General features: G+C 40.4%; 1 protein-coding gene across 1 annotated transcript in view; it reads right to left on the bottom strand.

Moving 5' to 3' along the window:
* Window positions 1-20299, bottom strand: part of mecr (mitochondrial trans-2-enoyl-CoA reductase) — a 104778-nt gene that overhangs the window by 19896 nt on the left and 64583 nt on the right. Inside the window, exons 6-7 of the mRNA XM_048558046.2 lie at window positions 15781-15883; window positions 162-235 (exon numbers count right to left, since the gene is read on the bottom strand). Coding sequence (XP_048414003.2) covers window positions 162-235; window positions 15781-15883 — 177 coding nt within the window. The remainder of the gene's footprint in view (window positions 1-161; window positions 236-15780; window positions 15884-20299) is intronic.

Here is a 20299-nt window from a genome sequence, read left to right as displayed (position 1 = left end):
GGTCCCGTTCACAAACTCGTGAGCAACTCCTTATCAACATGCTTTTCGGGCTCATTTGAGAAGTACATCTTTCAGGTAAACCCATTATAATTTCTTCTACTGTAATTGGCATATCCTTAAATCAAAGTGGTAACCTTGTCTGCTGAAGTCTTGTTACTCACATTAAATGCCGCAAGATCTCTGTAGCACTTTTACCTCCAACACCATTCAATGCCAGAAGTGGTCTTGGGACTTCCTGTTTGTAGGAAGAGCAGGACAAGTATATATTTTTTTAAAATGCAATGAGGAAATTATCTATGCAATCAATTTCAATTTGGACTGTAAGTTAACAAAGTCTATTGCCTACACAGTAGCTAGTTCACATGCAAGTGGGTATGTATTTAAGTTTCTCACATATCATACAAAAGCCTGAAAACACAAAGACCAGGCAGAAAGTCTTTGGGCCCAATTAATTTATATGTGCTTTAATTCCTGAGCCAATAAACTACAAATCCTGAAATGGAACTGTTACGAACTGCTTTGCTCAATGAAAATAGTATCATTTTTACAAGATTCAAGACAGCCACACAGTATGGAAACAGGCCCTTCGGTGCAGCCAGTGCATGACAAATTTAATTCCAAACTAAATTTGCCCCATCTCCCTGCACCTGGCCCATATACTTCCAAATCTTTCCTATTCATACACTTATCCCAGTGTCTTTTAAATGTTGTAGCTGTGCCCACATCCACCACTTCCTCTGGATGTTCGTTCCACGTGCAAACCACCCTCAATAAAAAAAAAATTTGCTCCTCATGTCTTTTTAAACCTCTCTCCTCTCACCTTAAAAATCTGCCCCATAGTTTTGAAATCCCAGGGAAAAGACACCTACCATTAACCCTATCTACACGCCTCATGATTTTATGAACCTCTATAAGGTCACCTCTCAACCTCCCACACTCCAGTGAAAAAAGTCCCAGCTTATTCAGCCTTTCTTTATAACTTAAACATTCCATACCTGCCGACATTTTGGTATAAATCTTCTGAACCTTTCCAGTTTAATAATATTCTTCCTATAACTGGTCAACTAGAACTAGACACAATACTCCAGAAGAGGCCTCATTAAAGTCCTGTACAACTTCAACATGGCTTCCCAACTCCAATACTCAAAGGACTAAGCAATGAAGGCAGGTGTGTAAATGCCTTTTTAACCACCTTTCAAAACTTCAAAGAATTATATACTTGAAACTCTAGGTCCCTCTGTTCTACAACACCACCCAAGACCCTACCATTAATTATACAAGTCCTACCCCATTTGTCGCACCAATCTGCAATACCTTGCATTTATTGAGATTGAACTCCATCTGCCATTTTTCAGCTCATTTACCCATTTGATCAATATCCCAAATTGCAAGCATTTTCCCAGTAAATAAGACAATCTTATGCTGAAATTGTAAACTGCTACATTTAAATTTTGACATATGCATTAAAGAATGAAACTTTGAGAAAAATGTACAATCCATAAAAATTTCACTGATTTGCAAAACTTCTGCTTAATCACTATTATTACATTGCATATAAATCTTACATCATAGAAACAGGTAATTTGTCCTGTGGTGCTCACACTCTGTGAACCTGCTCAATCTTCCTCACCACATGGTGATCAACATATCCTTCTGATTGCTTCCTCCCTCATGTGCTTAGCTAAACCCTTATGCAATTACTGTTAAGTAGTTGGAATTAAAGTGCTTTCCAAGCTGAGAGATTTATACAGAGAAAAACAGCATCTATATGTAGCTGAACCAGTACAACCAGTTTGGAAATTGAAACATGTATCAATTTGCTGTGTAATTGGAAATCTCAGGCATGTTCTGATGTTTTGGCAACTAGCTGGAATCATCCAATTAATTTAAATCAAGCACCTAGTGATTGAAAGCCAGGGGAGTTTAAATCTGATGGTTCTGACAACCTTGGACTTATGCTATTGTAATAAAATTGATGTGTCATCCAAGGTATATAAGAAAGTTTTTGAAAATTAGTGTGAGAGCAAACCACCATTTGAAAAATATGCATCTAACTCTCACAAGAAATCACTAAGCTCTCTGAGAAAGGTACCACAGCACTTCTAGCTAAGAGTCTTCATAGAGAAAATATCCCTGACAGCAGGATCAGATAAAGAAAGGCATTTATGACTCAAGAACAGCAGAAGAAAGGCCATTATGACTGGAAAGACAGTGCAGAAAGAGGTGCATTCCAGAAGACACATTCTGTGTGGACTTTGAGAAACTTAAGGCTTAAATTGTTTTTTTTCTTACTATTTGGATTATATAAGTGGGACTTATGTTTATTGGAACAGCGTACCAGTAGAACTTTTTTTCTTTATTCAGTCACAGGATGTGGGCATTGCTGGCCAGGCAGCATTTATTGCCCATCCCTAATTGCCCAGAGGGCAGTTAAGCATCAACCATATTGCTGTGGGTCTGGAGTCACATCTAGACCAGCCCAGGTAAGGTCGACAGTTTCCCTCCCGAAAAGACATTAATGAACCAGGTGTGTTTTTCTTGACAACCAACACTGGATTCATGGCCATCATTAGATTCTTTAATTCCACATATTTGTTCAGTTAGGGAATAGCTGGGTGTTGGGGGTGGGATGGGGAATTGTTTGGTTTTTAAGTAGTTCTGCTAAATTTGTTTACTGTTAGGGTCAAATGAATAAATTGTTACTTGTTACTTGTAAAATGAATATCAGGGAATTTCCTTCCCCTTCTCTGCAAACTTATGCCCTTCTGCTCACCTACTCCAGGTAGTAACAAGTTACATATTCTCATTAAGTTTCCCCTAATTTCCTTACAGGATTTATTTAGTAAAAATTTAACAATAATTTAATAATTAAATACATTAGATTATTAAATAGATGACAAGGATATATGTAACATTTACTAAGTATTTATTACCTCTCTTCTTATGGGCTACTCGCTCCTCAATCCACTAAGTGAAAACATTTCTGTCCTACCAAGTTCCTTCAATTTTGAATACCTCTAAGAAATTAAGTTTCAAGAAGGGCTAGAAAGCAGAAGTATTAAATAGCAGCTTTATTATCAAGGTGTTCACTCTATAGGCAGCAAACTTAATCAGAGCTTCCAGCAATATCATGATTGGACTCTTAAATTGACAGGCCACTGTACTTACACAAATACACAAGATCCTTCCTCCTTTACATCAAAGGTTCTTGCAATGAAAACATTCACAATATTTACAATTATACATACACAACAGTCAGTATGCAAGACATTCTGGAGGATATTAATTCCTTTCTGATTGTTGCCACAACTTTAGCGTCTGTTTTTCTTTTTAGCTAGGCAAACTAGGAGCATCATCCATTGTTGTCTTTTTGTAAGAAAACTGAATGCTTGGAGGTTCACACAATGTCATGGTATTCTTCACCAAAATACTGTCTCCCTCAGATGCTCTGGTCTCTATTTGGCACAGCCTTTTGCAGATCTTCAATTAATTTTGTCTCTAGCACATTCATTCTGTATGCTAACAGTTGATCTGCATGTCTTCTCCATACTACATTGTTTCTCATCTGTACCGTGTAGGAAACCAGTCTAATTTGTGCTTCATTGATGGCTGGTATCTATTACTTAGCAGTGATGTACCCCCTCAGCAAAACTTCTTGACCTTTTCGGAAAACTCCTTGTTTAGCCTTGTTTTTTCTGATTCTATTGCTTCCTATCAATAATGGCTTTTGTAATTGGTAGCCTCAGCAAATAAAATGCCATGTGCAACTGATGCTTTACCATGAGTCATGCCAGAGACTCCTAGTCATTGAGTGAGTTATGTTCTGGTATGTTAACAAAAACTGCCTCAGTTTTCTTAATAATGATCTTTGTTCTCAAGTTACCCTTAAGGAATGCTTCATTGTCTGATCAAACCTTTCTGCTGAACCATTTGGGGCTATAAAATAAGAAGCTGCTCAGATATGTTGAAGTCTGTTCTGCTTTAGATAGCACATGACCAATATCACTAACAAGTTAGTCTGGATAACCAAACCTTATAAAGATCCCCCCAAGTCTTTCAATGGTTTTCTCTGGAAACGTTGTCTTCACGTTGGAAATTTCAGGCCGTTTAATATGGGCATCAAGCACTATTAAAAAATTCATCTTCCAAGAGGTCCGGTGTAGTCAACAGGGATTCTTTGTCATAGCCTTTCTGTCTATTCCCATGCGTATAATGATGCTAATGGAGGTGCATTGCAAATTCTTGCACAAGCTCCAACCTTCCCCTCAATTTTGAAGTTGAGCCCTGGTTATCATTATCAGAGTGTTCTCTACATCTTTGAAGCAAGCATGTTGACATACAGCATAACAAGGTGTAGAGCTGGATGAACACCGCAGGCCAAGCAGCATCAGAGGAGCTGGAAAGCTGATGTTTCGGGTCTAGACCCTTTGACATACTGATTGTTCGTACTCGACTCATTTGGTAAAGGTAATCTGGAGAGCCCTTAAGCATTCTCATGTAAGGTGGATTGCCGAAAACTAATTGTAACAGAATGACCTGAAGGCAATCAGACGAGGACGCAGTATGACCTAACTCACTTACCACACTTCCCTACATCAGGAACATACCGGAACTGACAAGATTCCTAAGACGACTCAGAATCATGGAGGCCCACAAGCCCACAGCCACTCTACGACAAACACTTACAAGGATTAAAGACCCCATTTCCACAAGATGCAGAACAAATGTGGTTTACAAAATACCATGCAACGACTGCCACAAACATTACATTGGACAGACAGGAAGGAAATTAGCCATCAGAATACAGGAACATCAACCAGCAGCAAAAATGGCATGAAGTCTCCTGAATATCTGTACATTCAGACAATGAAGGCCATCAGTTTAACTGGAACAAAGTAGCCACGTACCCCCTCAGCAAAACTTCTTGACCTTTTCAGAAAACTCCTTGTTTTTTCTGATTCTATTGCTTCCTATCAATAATGGCTTTTGTAATTGGTAGCCTCAGCAAATAAAATGCCATGTGCAACTAATGCTTTACCCAAGCCAAACACAGACACTCACAGGAATTCCTAGAGGCATGATTCTCCACCCATACATCAATCAACAAACATACAGAATTGGACCCCATATATAAACCCATAAAGATCAAAACCGGAAGGGACAGTACTCACCATAACGGACTGGGCAGTATAAATTCTTAGCAGAGTAGAAGAACATTGCTTCATCGGAAGCTCCACTGATGATGTCACCTAGCATGGCGATGAAACGTCTGAACAAAAATAAGCCAGCTCAGTGAACAAGTCAACAAACTCATCCACAACCCGAGCTACAGATCTTTGCCAATACCGCAGAGCCATTCCTCTTCTTTTCTCCCAATGAGTCAAATATCATCTAGGTAACACTGGACTAGTTCAAATCAACTTAAAATCTGATCCATGCACAGTAACATGTGCAGATGAGATTCCAAATGGAAGTCTCTTGTATTTGAATAGCCCTTTGTGTGTTACAATTGTCAAGTATTTCTGTAACTCAGGATCTACATTCTTCTGGAGATAGGCTCAACTAAAGGTCAGTTTTATTGAAAAGCTGACCTCTAGCTAGTCCAACAATAGGTCTTAGATTAAAGGCAATGGATACTGCTCAGCACACAATACCGGATTAATAGTGACATTAAAAATCACCACAGATGCAGATACAGAAGATCAAGAAAGTTGGATGTATGATAGACATGGCCTAATCACTCATGGATTGAAGGACTTCTGTCTTGACCAGCCTCTCCAATTCTGTCTCAATCTCTGGTCCGATTACATAAGGCACTGATTCAATAGTGCAACATTCTGCTTGATTTTTGATCTTGATTTTCAATTTGACAAAGATTTTTTCCATGCTTCCCACATGCTCACTGAAAATAATGGCATGTTTCTTTAGAAGTTGTGACAGATCAGTGTCAGAATCTGACAAGTGATTTACTTCAGCCCACTTGAGTTTGATTTTCACCAACTACATTCTTCCAATAAAACTGAAAAATTTCCTTTGATAACGTAAAAGGTCACAATCTTTAACTACTGAACTGAAAATTCACATTGATGCAACCCAGTAAAAGGTACGATGCATACATATAGTTAGAGCAATGTGAATTAGCTACCTCTGACACACAGTCAGGTATAGTGTCACAGCACAGAAAGCCAGACAGAATTAGCCTCCCTATCCCTGTACTTACAATGCTGTAAAATTGAAACAACTGGATAGTCTAATTAATGTCTATGATTTAAATTCAATCTTCTTTGAACATTTCCCCACTCGTTCACAGACAGACACGGTTAAGTGATAAATTGAAAGAAAAATAAAAGAAATGTAACCAGCTCGCCACTTAAGCACTTTCAACTATGTGTAGTACCAGAGACATGTGGGATTGTATCTTGTTTGACTTATGACAACACCAGTCAATGCAAATAGCTTCCAGTTGGCTCTGAGGAATATTATTCACTTATTTCTTATAAGTGGGGCTATATTCTGCAAACTTCAATAAAATGATAACAGGAGGACAACTGGAGAGCAAACAAAACTTCAAAATTTTTTCAATATTCTTTGTTAGACAGTTCAGTGTCAGCCTCCTTTCAACATCCAAGCATTTTCCAGCCTTTGAGCATAATGCATCTCTAGAGGTGAAACATCTACTGTACTCTTTAAACAAAAATGAGCCTGCAGTTAACCTTCCAGGCAAAGTTCTACAAACAAATATCAGTTTGTTTGTTCTTTCCAAAAATAAACAGGCTGCTGCTCAAAGACCATGACTAATCTTCACTGCTCATAGTGCTGACCAAAAATGAGAAAAATAAAAATGAAGGTTCAACACATAACAAAACTGGCACTCTACTGTTCTCCACCACTCTTACCAGTTTGCCATTGAGTAGGGGAGAGATCCAACATTGCTTGGTGTTTGCTAGCAATTGCTAGTATGTTCAATAACAGCTCCTCTTCAGACTAAGAGTGTGGACTTTTCCCATTGCTTTTGGGTTCCATGTAGATTTTCTTCCTAAATTCAGTTTTTTTTTAGTTTTAATGTATGTTCATATTTCTTTCTCAAACATGACCATTCAATGTGCTCTTTTGGGTGCAGTTTCTGTACATAGCTTCAATATACTAGAAATTTGCAGATGCATCCTGTTTTACACATCAATGAGTTTGAGCCTGTTTTGGTGCTTGTGTTTCAACATCATTTTGTAAACTTGCATGCTTGAATGCAGCTGTTGAGTTTCCTTGGCTGCAAGCTCTTTTGGGATTGCTATTTCCAAAGCTTCCTTTATGTCTAGTTTCCTTTTCGTTAATGATCTCTTCTGCATTGCTTCACATCTTAAACCACACATCAGTCTGTTTCTGACAGCATCATTTAGGGTGTCTCTGAATTCACAGAACTCTGCTAACTTCCTTAAAATTGCTATAAACTGGGAGACAGCTTTACCATCATGCCAATTATGTTTATGGAATATGAACATTTTAGAAATTACCAATGGGTTTTGGTGAAAAATGGCTCTGTAGGGTTCCTACTATTTTTTCATAAATTTGGGAGCTCGGTTTCTCTGGCCACACCAGACTTCTCAGGAGGTTAACAGTTTTTTCCCTGACAATACCCAGGAATGCAGGGATGTCTATAATTGCTTCAATTTTGTTAGCTTGACCATAATAATGGAATGTCTCTGTGTAGGAGTTCCAGATATCTGTGGTTTCATCATAAGGTCCCAGGGTGCCAAATTTCCCCACAATTTTTTTAACAAAATGCGAAGGACCTGTGCAGCATGATGTTCCACAAAAAAAAGTTAATATCACCTCGCTTCCTTCCATTTAAAGGCAAGACAGTCTTGAGGCTGCCTGTTCATTTAAGTCTAGACCCCAAGTTCAAGACATTTCCATCCATTTGGATATTCATTTCTCAGTGTTCCTTTAGGACGAGGCACGTGGTGAGCTTCTTCTGCACTGTTCACCTCTTCCCAGAGCTGGCTTCTTTTTTTGAATCAATGAATTTTGAAGAAGCTTTTATCCTTGGTGCCGATTTTCTTCCTGTGTTAAGTTCCAAGAAAGATTAGGAGGGCAAAGCCACAAACAGCAGGAGCTTTATTATGGTGCTCAATCTACAGGCAGCAAGCTTAAAGAGAGCAGTTTCTTGTCAAAAGTGGCCAACGGCATCATTATCACTTCCCATGATTGGTCACTTGAAGTGACAATTTACCATATTTACACAATACACAGAAGTCAGGTCACCTCTCAGTAGAAAGCAAACACGAGCAAATCTTGAATTCTGCAATGAAATATACAAGCTGCAAGAGACTCTGACTTTATAAGCTCATTTTGTGTTTTAACACTGCCCCTTTACGTAAGCACTCCTTTTCCAAGGATTTTTGTTTAAATCCACTAAGTGTAGTTAAACAAAGTCAAACAAGTGTTATGACACCAAGACATTCAGCAAAATCAAATCAGATTCTCTTTGTCTGTCTTTGGAACACAGTAAAATTAGAATACTCATGACTCTCAAAATTGCCTAAATGGTTCCTAACCAAGCTTTGTGAATAACTGACACCAGACACAAAATTTATAGTTTAAACAAAATAATTAGCAGTTTATTAATGATACAGTAGATTTATCACAGCAATGTTAAACAACAAGGTAATATAAACTCAATCTTCTTTGATTCTATCTCCCAGTCACACAAAGACAGACACACAGATAAGAGTAAAATCAAAAGAAAAATAAAATGATATAAGTGGCCAGTTTACCTAAACAGGCTCTATGATCCATAATATCACAAGCACTTGAACTACATGTTACTTGGGTTTCTAAAGACAATGATCAGTGCAAATAGCTTCCATGGGCTCCCAGGAATATTCACTTAAAACTTATAACTGAGATCCTATTCTCCATACTTTCAATAAGTTGATAGATGGGAGGATAACCAGAGAGCAATCAGTTCTCCTTCCTGTGGCTTTGGCAGTTACAATCCTTCTGACAAAAACAGTTCAAAACCAGACATATTTACATGGCAGTCTATAAGGTCATAAGATATAGGAGCAGAATTATGCCATTCAGCCTATCAAGACTCCTCTGACATTTTATCAAGGCTGACATGAACAAAGAACAATACAGCACAGGAACAGGTCCTTCAGCCGTCCAAGTCTGCAATGTCACATTTTGCCCTTCCATAATAAAACTGCCTTCATTTACAGGATCTGTAGATCTGAAGAAGGGTTCCAATTCGAAACATTAACTTTCCTACTTCTCTGATGAGGTCTGGCCTGCTGTGTTCCTCCAGCTCCATGCTGTGTTTTCTGATTCCAGCATCGGCAATTCTTACTGTCTGTGTCCCTCTAGTCCCTGCCTATTCATGCTTTGTGAATGCTGCTCTTGTTTCTGCTTCCAACACCTCTTTTGGCAACGTATTCCATGCACACTCCACCCTATGTTTCTCAACCCCATTCACCTGCCTTCTCCCCATAACCCTCGATCCCTTTACTAGTCAAGAACCCATTTTCCTGTCTAAAATACAGTCGATGCCTTGGGGTCCACAGCCTTCTGCATCAAAGAATTCCACAGATTAGCCATCCTTGGGCTGAAGAAATGTTTCCTCATCTCAGTTCCAAAAGGTTCTTCCTGGGACATATGTAAATTTCAAATCAGATCTCTCCTCATCCTTCTAAATTCCATTGAGTACAGATCTGGAGTTCTCAATCATGCCTCATTCAACAAGCCCTTCAATCCAGGATCACTTCTGTAAACCTCGTCTGGACCTGCTCCAAGGCCAGTAAATCCTTCTTTAGACAGAGGGCCCAAAACTGTTCACAATATTCCAAATGTGGTCTAACTAGAGGCTTACACAGCCCTTGGCAGTACATCTGTGCTCTTTATAGTATAGCCCTCTTGAAATGAATGCTAACATTGCATCTGTCTTCCTAACTGCTGACTGAAACTACATATTAACCTTTGGAGAATCATGAGTTTGTACTCAAGTTTCTTTCTGCTTCAGATTTCCAAAGCAGCATCTTAAGAGCTTTCCTGCTCGGCCTGCTGTGTTCATCCAGCTCCACACGTTATCAGGGATGGACAGGACTGGCAGCTTATGTGCCAAGGTGAAGATACTAATGAAAGGGTAGAAAGGGAGGCAAGAGAGGAGGGGGGAGGCATTTTCAGTTAGGGATAGCATTACTTTGGTACTTAGGGAGGATATTCTGGGATTTTGTCCAGTGAAGTTATTTGGGTGGAACTGAGAAGTAAAAAAGGGATGAACAACTTACTGGGATTGTACTATAGACCTACCCAACGGACAGTAGGATATTGAGATGCAAATTTGTAAGGAAATCTCAGCTGTCTGACAGAATACAGTTGTAATGGTAGGGGTTTTAACTTTCCAAAACATAGACTGGGACTAACATTGTGTTAAGGCATTGAATGGGGAGGAATTTATTCAGTGTGTACTAGAAAACTTTCTTCTTTAGTATGTAGATGTACCAACTAGAGAAAGAGCAAAACTTGACTTTTGCTTCAGAAACAAGTGACTGAAGTGTAGTGGGGGAGCACTTTGGGACCAGTGAACATAAACGTGTTGGTTTTAAAATAGCTATGGAAAAGGACAGACTTGATCTAAAAGTTTAAGTTCTAAATTAGAGCAAGGCCCAAACTCTTCACAATATTCCAAAAGCCTTATTTAGCCTCAGCCATACATCTCTGCTCTTGTACTCTAGCATTCTTGTAATGTTGGCATTCATTTTATGTACCTTCCTAACTGCCAAATAAACCTACATGCTAACCTTAAGAGAGAATCCTGAACTAGTTTGCCCAAGTCCCTTTGTGCTTCAGTTTTCCGAAGCCTTTCCGCATTTAGAAGATAGAGACATAGACTATTCTTCTCATTGAAATCTATAACAGCACATATTTTGCCACATTATATTCCACCTGCCAATTCTTTGCCCACTCACTAAACATGTCCAAGTCATTCTGCAGCCTCAATGCTTCTTCAACATTCAGTCTCTCCACTTAACTTTTTGTCATTTGCAAACTTAGCAACAACACCCTCAGTTCTTTCATCCAGATCATTAATATACAACGTGAACAGTTGAAGTCCCAACACTGACCTCTGCGGAACTCCACTAGTCACCAGATGCCATCCTGAAAAAGATCCCTTTATCCATACTCTCCACCTTCTGTCAGTCAGCAATCCTCTATCCATATCAGTACCTTGCCCCTAATGCCACGTGCTCTTACCTTAACTAGCTGTCCTGTATGCGGCACCTTGTAAATTTATCACTTTTCACTGGATGTCTCTTGACAGCTCATTATGTACTTTGAGGTGCACTCATTTTTGTAGGAAATGCAACAGTCAAAATGTACACAAGATCTTACTTACTGCAATGCAGATAATAAGCATTAATCTGCTTTTTCTGATCTTGATTAGGTGATGAATGTTGGCTAATCAATCAGGGATAAGTCCCCTGCCTATCTTCGTAATAGTGGTACAGGGACCTTCACATCCACTTAAGCAGGTAGATGGACTTCAATTTAATACCTCTGCACGCAAACTAGATAGAGAACAGATAATAAACAGGGTGGCAAGCTGTAAAGCAAACAGAAGGGTGCACTAATTACTACTATCCTGACCACACTTAGCATGAACACACTTAGAATCACATTAAATGTTGTTTGATGAGCAGAACTTCATGTACTTATCTTCCTGCAGCCCAAGTGTGAAAGACACCATACCTTCATATCAACATCCTCGTCTCTAAATTCCTCCAGTTCTACAAACTTCTGAAACTTCAAGCAGATAATTGGCACCTCCAGCAGTGCATCTCCCTCAGTATTACAATCAAATGGATGTCTCTATTTCTGCGCTCAAATCTTGATATGATACTTGTAACAGAATCCTGTTGCTTAGCTGCTAAAGTGCTAGTCATCCCCTTTGGACAAAAGGACAGAAGAAGTGAAACAAAGCTGTACTGCACTTTTGGCTTGGGTATGCCTATTTTTCATGAAATTAATTTACTATGCAGCACCTACCCAGCATGTGTTTTTTGTTGTGCTGAGCCGCTGAGTGAGTAAATAGAGCAAATTATTATCTAAGTTCACAGTGGGACAGTGTGAAATATTGCATAACTCAGATAATGGAACTTGAGAAACATACAAAGATCCATTCACCTGTCAGTATTTTTACAGAACATAGAACATAGAACAGTACAGCACAGAACAGGCCCTTCAGCCCACAATGTTGTGCCGACCATTGATCCTCATGTATGCACTCTCAAATTTCTGTGACCATATGCATGTCCAGCAGTCTCTTAAATGACCCCAATGACCTTGTTTCCACAACTGCTGCTGGCAACGCATTCCATGCTCTCACAACTCTCTGTGTGAAGAACCCGCCTCTGACATCCCCTCTATACTTTCCTCCAACCAGCTTAAAACTATGACCCCTCGTGCTAGCCATTTCTGCCCTAGGAAACAGTCTCTGGCTATCAACTCTATCTATGCCTCTCATTATCTTGTATACCTCAATTAGGTCCCCTCTCCTCCTCCTTTTCTCCAATGAAAAGAGACCAAGCTCAGTCAACCTCTCTTCATAAGATAAGCCCTCCAGGCCAGGCAGCATCCTGGTAAACCTCCTCTGAACCCTCTCCAAAGCATCCACATCTTTCCTATAATAGGGCGACCAGAACTGGATGCAGTATTCCAAGTGCGGTCTAACCAAAGTTTTATAGAGCTGCAACAACATTATGCAATTTTTAATAACGAATATTGGTCCATGAAGTCTAAATAATTGTTTTAAATTTTAAGTTAAAAAGTTTAGGATTTATACATGATTATAGTCATGAACACTTTTTAAATGGAATGGAAAATACCCCAACTACATCTTAATAAGGATGTTGTAGCCGCAGATTTAGTGTGTTAGGAAGAAAAACACCATGTTAGGACAGTAAAGTTTCTTTATCCAGCACCAATGGAAGCAATTCTTATTGTTGCTGGTGGGAAAGGGTTTGAGGGCAAAAACGTGGGAAATGGGGGTGATGCGGTTGAGGGCATCCTTAATAATAGAGGAGGGCAAACCATGGTCGCTGAAGTGGGAGGATATCTGGGAAGTCCTAGAGTTGAATGCTTCATCCTCAGAGCAGATGCAGTGGAGGCAGAGAAATTGAGAGTATGGAATAGTATTTTTAGAGGAGGGTGGATGAGAGGAGGTGTAGTCAAGGTAATTGTGGGAGTCAGCAGGTTTGAAATGGCTATCAATGGTGAGTCAATTGCTGGAGATGGAAACAGAGGGGTCCAGGAAGGGGAGGGAGGTGTCAGAAATGATCCAGGTGAATTTGAGGGCGTGGCGGAAGGTGTTGGCAAAGTTGATGAACTGATTGAGCCCCTCATGGGAGCATAACGCAGCACAATACAGAGGCAGGTAAATCTCAGCCACATGCGAGTGCCTACACTCACCTTTTTGTTTTATAGGAAATGGGAGGAATCAAAGGACAAGTTACTGAGGGTGAGAACCGGTTCCGCCAAGCAAATGAGTGTGTTGGTGGAGAGGGGCTGGGTAGATCTAAGGGAGTGCAAGAGGTGGAGGGCTTTTAGGTCATCTTTGTGGGGATGCAGGTGTATAGGGACTGAATGTCAATGGTGAAGATGAGGTGTTGGGGGCTGGGGAATTGAAAGTTTTGGGAAAGGTTGAGGGTGTGGGTTGTATCACAAACGTAGGTGGGGAGTTCCTGGACCAAAAGTGAAAGAATGGAGTCGAGGTAAGAGGAGCTCGGCGAGGCAGACGCAGGCAGAAGGGGGTGTCAGAGGGTGGATTGGATTCTGTTTCAAAGCAATAGGTGCAGAGGTTGAGGCAGCTGAGAAAGAGCTAGACATCGAGGTTGTGTAGAATTCATTCACATGGTGGCACAGGGGCTGAAGGGACCATAGTTCCCCTCCTCAACTGTGATCTAACTGAATGCAGATCTTGAAGCACTGAATGTTTCAATACAAGTTTTCTTGAGTAGTGAACGAAATCAAGCCTGCTATATATCTGCTTGAAATTTCCGAAGGCTGTAGAACTAGACGAAGTTAGAGGTAAGGAGGCTGATATGAAGATGTGGTGCCTATCACATTTGGGTTGCAGGAAGGAAGGTATCTTAAGTTTTGTTTCGCAAACAACATTCAATGGGAATGCTAAGGGTGTTCACGCTGTCGTCAGAATAGTAGGAATTAATGCACACTTTTATATGTTTTACAGCTTACCAGCTCTTTTGTGCCTGTTCTCTCTCTAGTTTGTGTGCAAGTACATGCATTTCAGTTGTTTAACAGTCAGCTAATTGTCTGAAGAGGGAATGAGATGGGAAATACAGTATTGTTCAGATAATTGAAGAGATATTCTATATGTGGAAATGTCATCAAGTCCTCTTATCTGTAAAGACAGGCAGAAACTTTTTAAAATGAGACGACTGGGATGGCAGCCAGCTTTTTAAAACAGTAACCTGTAAAACTTTAGACAGGCTCACAGGAATCAGAAATGCAGGACTAAAACAACCAAAAAACATTCAAGTGAAGTAAAACAGGAAGAAGGATGGTGCATTCTTTATTTTGTATAGGTACGTTGTGCTGATTGAACTAAGAGTTGACGATTGTTTAATTGGGTCTCACCTCACCATGTATTTGTTTAGTCAACCTTTGAACAGGTTGTAGAAGTACATGAATAATAAGCATCTTGTTCCGCCATGTGACAAAGTGTACAGGTGACATAGCTCCACTTCAAATCATCCTGGGGTAGAATGAGCTATTGAACCTGATCAATTTTCACTGAAGTTAAGAACATAGAACATTACAGTACAGAACAGGCCCTTCGGCCCTCAATGTTGTGCCGACCTGTCATACCGATCTGAAGCCCATCTAACCTACACTATTCCATGTACGTCCATATGCTTATCCAATGGCGACTTAAATGTACCTAAAGTTGGCGAATCTAATACCGTTGCAGGCAAAGCGTTCCATTCCCTTACTACGGAGTAAAGAAACTACCTCTGACATCTGTCCTATATCTTTCACCCGTCAATTTAAAGCTATGCCCCTTGTGCTCGCCATCACCATCCTAGCAAAAAGGCTCTCCCTATCCACCCTATCTAACCCTCTGATTATTTGATATGTTTCAATTAAGTCACCTCTCAACCTTCTTCTCTCTAACTAATTAAAAGCTCTGATTGCTTACAGAAACTTGTGTATGAGTGAACTACAGAATCAAATATCAGAAAACCTAAATTTGTAACGTTCTTGGCTATGCTAACTATAACTGAAATCTTACCAATCTAGATCAGATGAAAATAGCACATTCTCTCATTTTAGATAAGCAGAAATGTTTAGTTTCTTACAAACTTGAGGTGAACTCTTAAAACTGTAATGAATTTGTATGATGCCAATACACATTTAATCATTCGTCTCTATGCTCGTTTCAATTTTCGTAATGCATATTTTTCCTACCAGCTTTTCTTATATTTATTTACTGACTAGTTAGTTCTAATGTTGTCAAGTCCTCCTTTGCGAGTTCAAGCTTGTAACAATTAGTTCAAAAAAAGGAAACTGTGTACAGCATGAATGCCTGCCTGTACTCTACAATTTAGTCCATTGAACTAAAACCATGAGTTGCAGAAATATCAGGGAAAGAAAAAGTTGCTCAGGCAAAAATTACAGCCTTGTTCTTCTGTGACATAGCCAAACATACAAATGTTGATTGGTGAGTGGAATGGCAACAGAAATTAAAACTTCTCCAAAAGCTACCTTGAATAATTCTTCCATGTCTGGTTTTCTGAGAGCCTCCTCTGTAATTACATAGTCAGCTCCCATTGACTTCATGCTATCTGTCAATTGCTGCAGGTTTGGTCTGGAAGGAATAATCAAGGGATGGAAAAAGATTAGGAATTCATGCTAGTAAAGATTTCACTTTTGTTATATTCTTGGGTAAAGGTTAGCTAAATGTAACTTTCATCACCACCTGAAGCATTTCAAATCAAATTTGATCTTGCTTCTACACAATGTAACAGTGAAGATTGTGAGGACTGTACATGTATCAACATAAAATCTATGAGGATTAGCATCTTTAAAAATGTTCAAAACCCTGGTTTACAGAGAGTACATTCAGAACTACTCTAATTGTAGTTTCTTGAATTAGTCGTTTGACTATATAAACCTCTCTGAAGTCACCCTTCAGCCTCCTATGCTCCAGGGAACGAGTCCCAGCCTATCTAGACTCTCCTCACAACTCAAACCCTCGTGTCTCAGTTACATCCTTGTAAATGTTTTTTGCATGATTTACAGTTTAATAACATCCTTCCTACAGTAGGGCAACCAGAATTGTAAGCAGTATACCAGGTGGGGCCTTACCAATTTCTTGCACAGCTGTAACATGATGCCCTAATACCTGTACTCAATGTTCTTCTACGATGAAGATAAGTGTGCCAAATGGTTTTTCTTCATTATCCTGTCTACCTGTGATGCCACTTTCAAGGAAAGTATGTACCTGAATCCCTAGGTCTCTCTCTTCAATAAAACTCAGCAGGGCGCCGGCCAGCCCAGACCATCAAGGAAGCCAACCTTCCAGCCCTAGACTGCATTTACATCTCTTGCTGCCATAGAAAGGCTGCGAACAAAGAACCTTCCAACCCTGGTAATGCTCTCCTACAACCTCTTCCGGCAGGTAGAAGATATTGAAGCCTGAACACACACCAACAGGTTCAAGAGCAGCTTCTTCCCTGCCGTTAGACTGATGAATGGACTCGCCAACTTCAAATGTTGATTTTGCTTTGCACATGTCCTGTGCTGTATAAATCGAATGCCTCACTCTGTCCATGTTTATCTTCACCCTATGATCTGTACATCCTTGCTTAATATGATCTGCCTGTACTGCTCGCAAACAAAGCTTTTCACTGTACTAGGTAAACGTGACAATAAATCGAATCAAATTAACTACGTAAGTCCTGCCCTGGTTTGTATTCTCGAAATGCAACACCTCCCATTTATCTGAATTAAACTATACCTGCTATTCCTTTGCCCACTTGTTCAAGATCCCATTGCACTCTTCAAATACCTTCTTCACTGTCCACTATACCACCAATTTCAGCGTCATCTCCAAACTTACAAACTATGCTGCTTACATTCTCATCGAAATTGTTTGTGTGAATGACAAAACACTAGTGGACCCAGCACCAATCCTAAGGGCACACTGCTGGTCGCAAGCCTCCAGCCTGATCAATAACTCTCTACCACCATCCTCTGTCTCATACTGCCAAGCCATTTTTGTATCCAACTGGCACGTTCTCACCAGATGCCACAAAATAATAAGTATCATGCAGTGCCTATTGCCAATGCTGTGGAGGTCAATTTTAAGCACAGGCCAGGACAATGGTGGAAAAGGGTACATGAACGAAACAGCTCAGCTTTTGCTTCTTCCTTTGTCAAATGAGTGCTGGCCAAATTAACGCTCAACAGACTAGCAAATTATTTCATACTAACCAATGGTAAATTTCTCTGCATTATGACCAGCAAAGAAATAATCCAAAGTAGTCAAAAACGATTCATTGTTAGGAAACGCTATTATGGGGTATTTATATAGAATCATAGAGATGTACTGCATGAAAACAGACACTTCAGACCAACTCATTCAGGCCACCCAGATATCCTAAATTAATCTACTCCATTTGCCAGCATTTGGCCCATATCCCTCTAAACCCTTTCTATTCATATACCCATCCAAATGTTGTAATTATATAGCCTCCACCACTTCCTACGGCAGCTCATTCCACACACGCAACACTCTCTGCAGGAAAAAGTTGCCCCTTAGGTCTCATTTAAATCTCTCCCCTCTCACCTTAAACCTATGCCCTCCACTTTTCGGTACCCCTACTCCCGGCGAAACACCTGGTCTGGATGTGGGTTTGCTCGCTGAGCTGGAAGGTTAGTTTCTAGATGTTTCGACACCATTCTAGGTAACATCATCAGTGAGCCTCCGACGAAGCACTGGTGTTATGTCCCGCTTTCTATTTTATCTGGTTAGGTTGCCTTGGGTTGATGTCATTTCCTGCGCTGGTGATGTCATTTCCTGTTCTTTTTCTCAGGGGATGGTAGATTGGCTCCGAATCGATGTGTTTGTTGATGGAATTACGGTTGGAATGCCATGCTTCTAGGAATTCTCATGCATGTCTCTGTTTGGCTTGTCCTAGGATGGATGTGTTGTCCCAATCAAAGTGGTGTCCTGCCTCATCTGTATGTAAGGATACGAGTGATAGTGGGTCATGTCGTTTTGTGGCTAGTTGATGTTCATGTATCCTGGTGGCTAGCTTTCTGCCATTTTGTCCAATGTAGTGTTTGTCACAGTTCTTGCAAGGTATTTTGTAGATGACGTTCGTTTTATTTGTTGTATGTATAGGGTCTTTTAAGTTCATTAGCTGCTGTTTTAGTGTGTTGGTGGGTTTGTGGGCTACCCTGGTGCCAAGAGGCCCTAACCAGATACACAGAAAGCGGGACATAACACCAGAGCTTCGTCGGAGGCTCACTGATGATGTTACCTAGAATGGTGACGAAACGTCTAAAAACTAACCTTCCAGCAGAGCGAGCAAACTCACATCCAGAACCTCAACCTGAGCTACAAATCTTCTCAAAACTCGCTAGACCTGGTCTATTTATCCACTCCATGCTCATCATAATTTTATAAACCTCTGTAAGGTTACCTCTCAGTATCCAATGCTCCAGGGAAAATAGCCACAACCTATTCAGCTGCTCCCCATAGCTCAAACCCTCCAGCCCTGGCAAATCTTGTAAATATTTTCTGAACCCTTTTAAGTTTCACAACATCCTTCCTAAATCAGGGAGACCAGAATTGCACATAGTATTCTAACAGTGGCCTAACTAATGTCCTGCACTGCCGCAACATGACCTCCCAAATCCTGTACTCAATGCACCGACTAATAAAGGCAATCACGCCAATATCTTCTTCATTATCTTGTCTACCTGTGATTCTACTTTGACAGAACTATACACCTGTATGCCAAAGGTCTCTTTCTTCAGCAACATTCCCCAGGACCTTACCATTAAGTGTACAAGTCCTGCCCGGATTTGCCTTTCCAAAATGCAGCACCTCATATTTATCTAAATTAAGCTCCATCTGCCACTCCATGGTCCACTGGAGAAAGATCAACAGCCTGTTGTACTGAGGCAACCTTCTTCGCTGTCCACTACACCTGTAATTTTGGTGTCATCTGAAAACTTACGAAGCATACCTCCTATGTTCACATCCAAATCATTTTATAACAATGACACAAAGCAGTGGACCTAGCAATGATCCTTGTGGCACACCAGTGGTCACAAGCCTCCAGTCTGAAAAGCAACCCTTCACCACCACCCTGTCTTCTACCTTAGGGCCAGTTCTGTATCCAAATAGCTAGTTCTCCTTGCATTCCATGTGACTGAACCTTGCTAACAGTCTACCATGCAGAGCCTTCTCAAACACCTTGCTAAAGTCCATATAGATCACATTCACCATTCTGCCCTCATCAACCCTCTTCATTACTTCTTCAAAAACCTCAAATTATTGCGATATGATTTCCCTCATACAAAGCCATGTTGTCTATCCCTAATCAGTCCTTGCCTTTCCAAATACATGTAAATGTTATCCCTCAGGATTCCTTCCAACAACGTTAGATTCACCAGTTTATAATTCCTTGGCTTTTCCTTACCACCTTTCTCAAATAGTAGCACATTAGCCAACCTCCCATCTTCCAGCACTGCAGCTGTGGCTACCGATGATATAAATATCTCAGCCAGGGACTCAGCAATCCTTTCCCTAGCTTCCCACAGAGTTCTAGGGTACATCTGATCAGGTCCTGGGGATTTATCCACCTTAATGTGTTTTAAGGCATCCAGAACCTCTGTAATATGGACATTTTTCAAGACGTCGCCATTTATTTACCCATGTTCTCTTCCATACCCTTCTCCACAGTAACACTGATACAGAATGTGTGTTCAATATCTCCTCCACCAAATGCCAGCCAGCTGAAGCACAACTGGGCTTCAAGACCTATGTCATATGGTATTATAGATAGGTTCATGATTGTCAAGGGGATCAGAGGTTACGGGGAGAAAGCAGGAGAATGGGGTTGAGAAACTTATCAGATATGACTGCATGGCAGAGCAGACTTAATGGGCTGAACGGCATAATTTCTGCTCCTGTGTCTTATGGGCTTGTGGTTCAAACAGGCATAACAACTGGCTTTATCATTGGAAAATGCAGCAAGTGGAGCATATG

The sequence above is a fragment of the Stegostoma tigrinum genome, chromosome 24 (genome assembly GCF_030684315.1).
Source record: "Stegostoma tigrinum isolate sSteTig4 chromosome 24, sSteTig4.hap1, whole genome shotgun sequence".
Classification (NCBI taxonomy): domain Eukaryota; kingdom Metazoa; phylum Chordata; class Chondrichthyes; order Orectolobiformes; family Stegostomatidae; genus Stegostoma; species Stegostoma tigrinum.
This window is presented reverse-complemented; position numbering and strand designations above follow the sequence as displayed.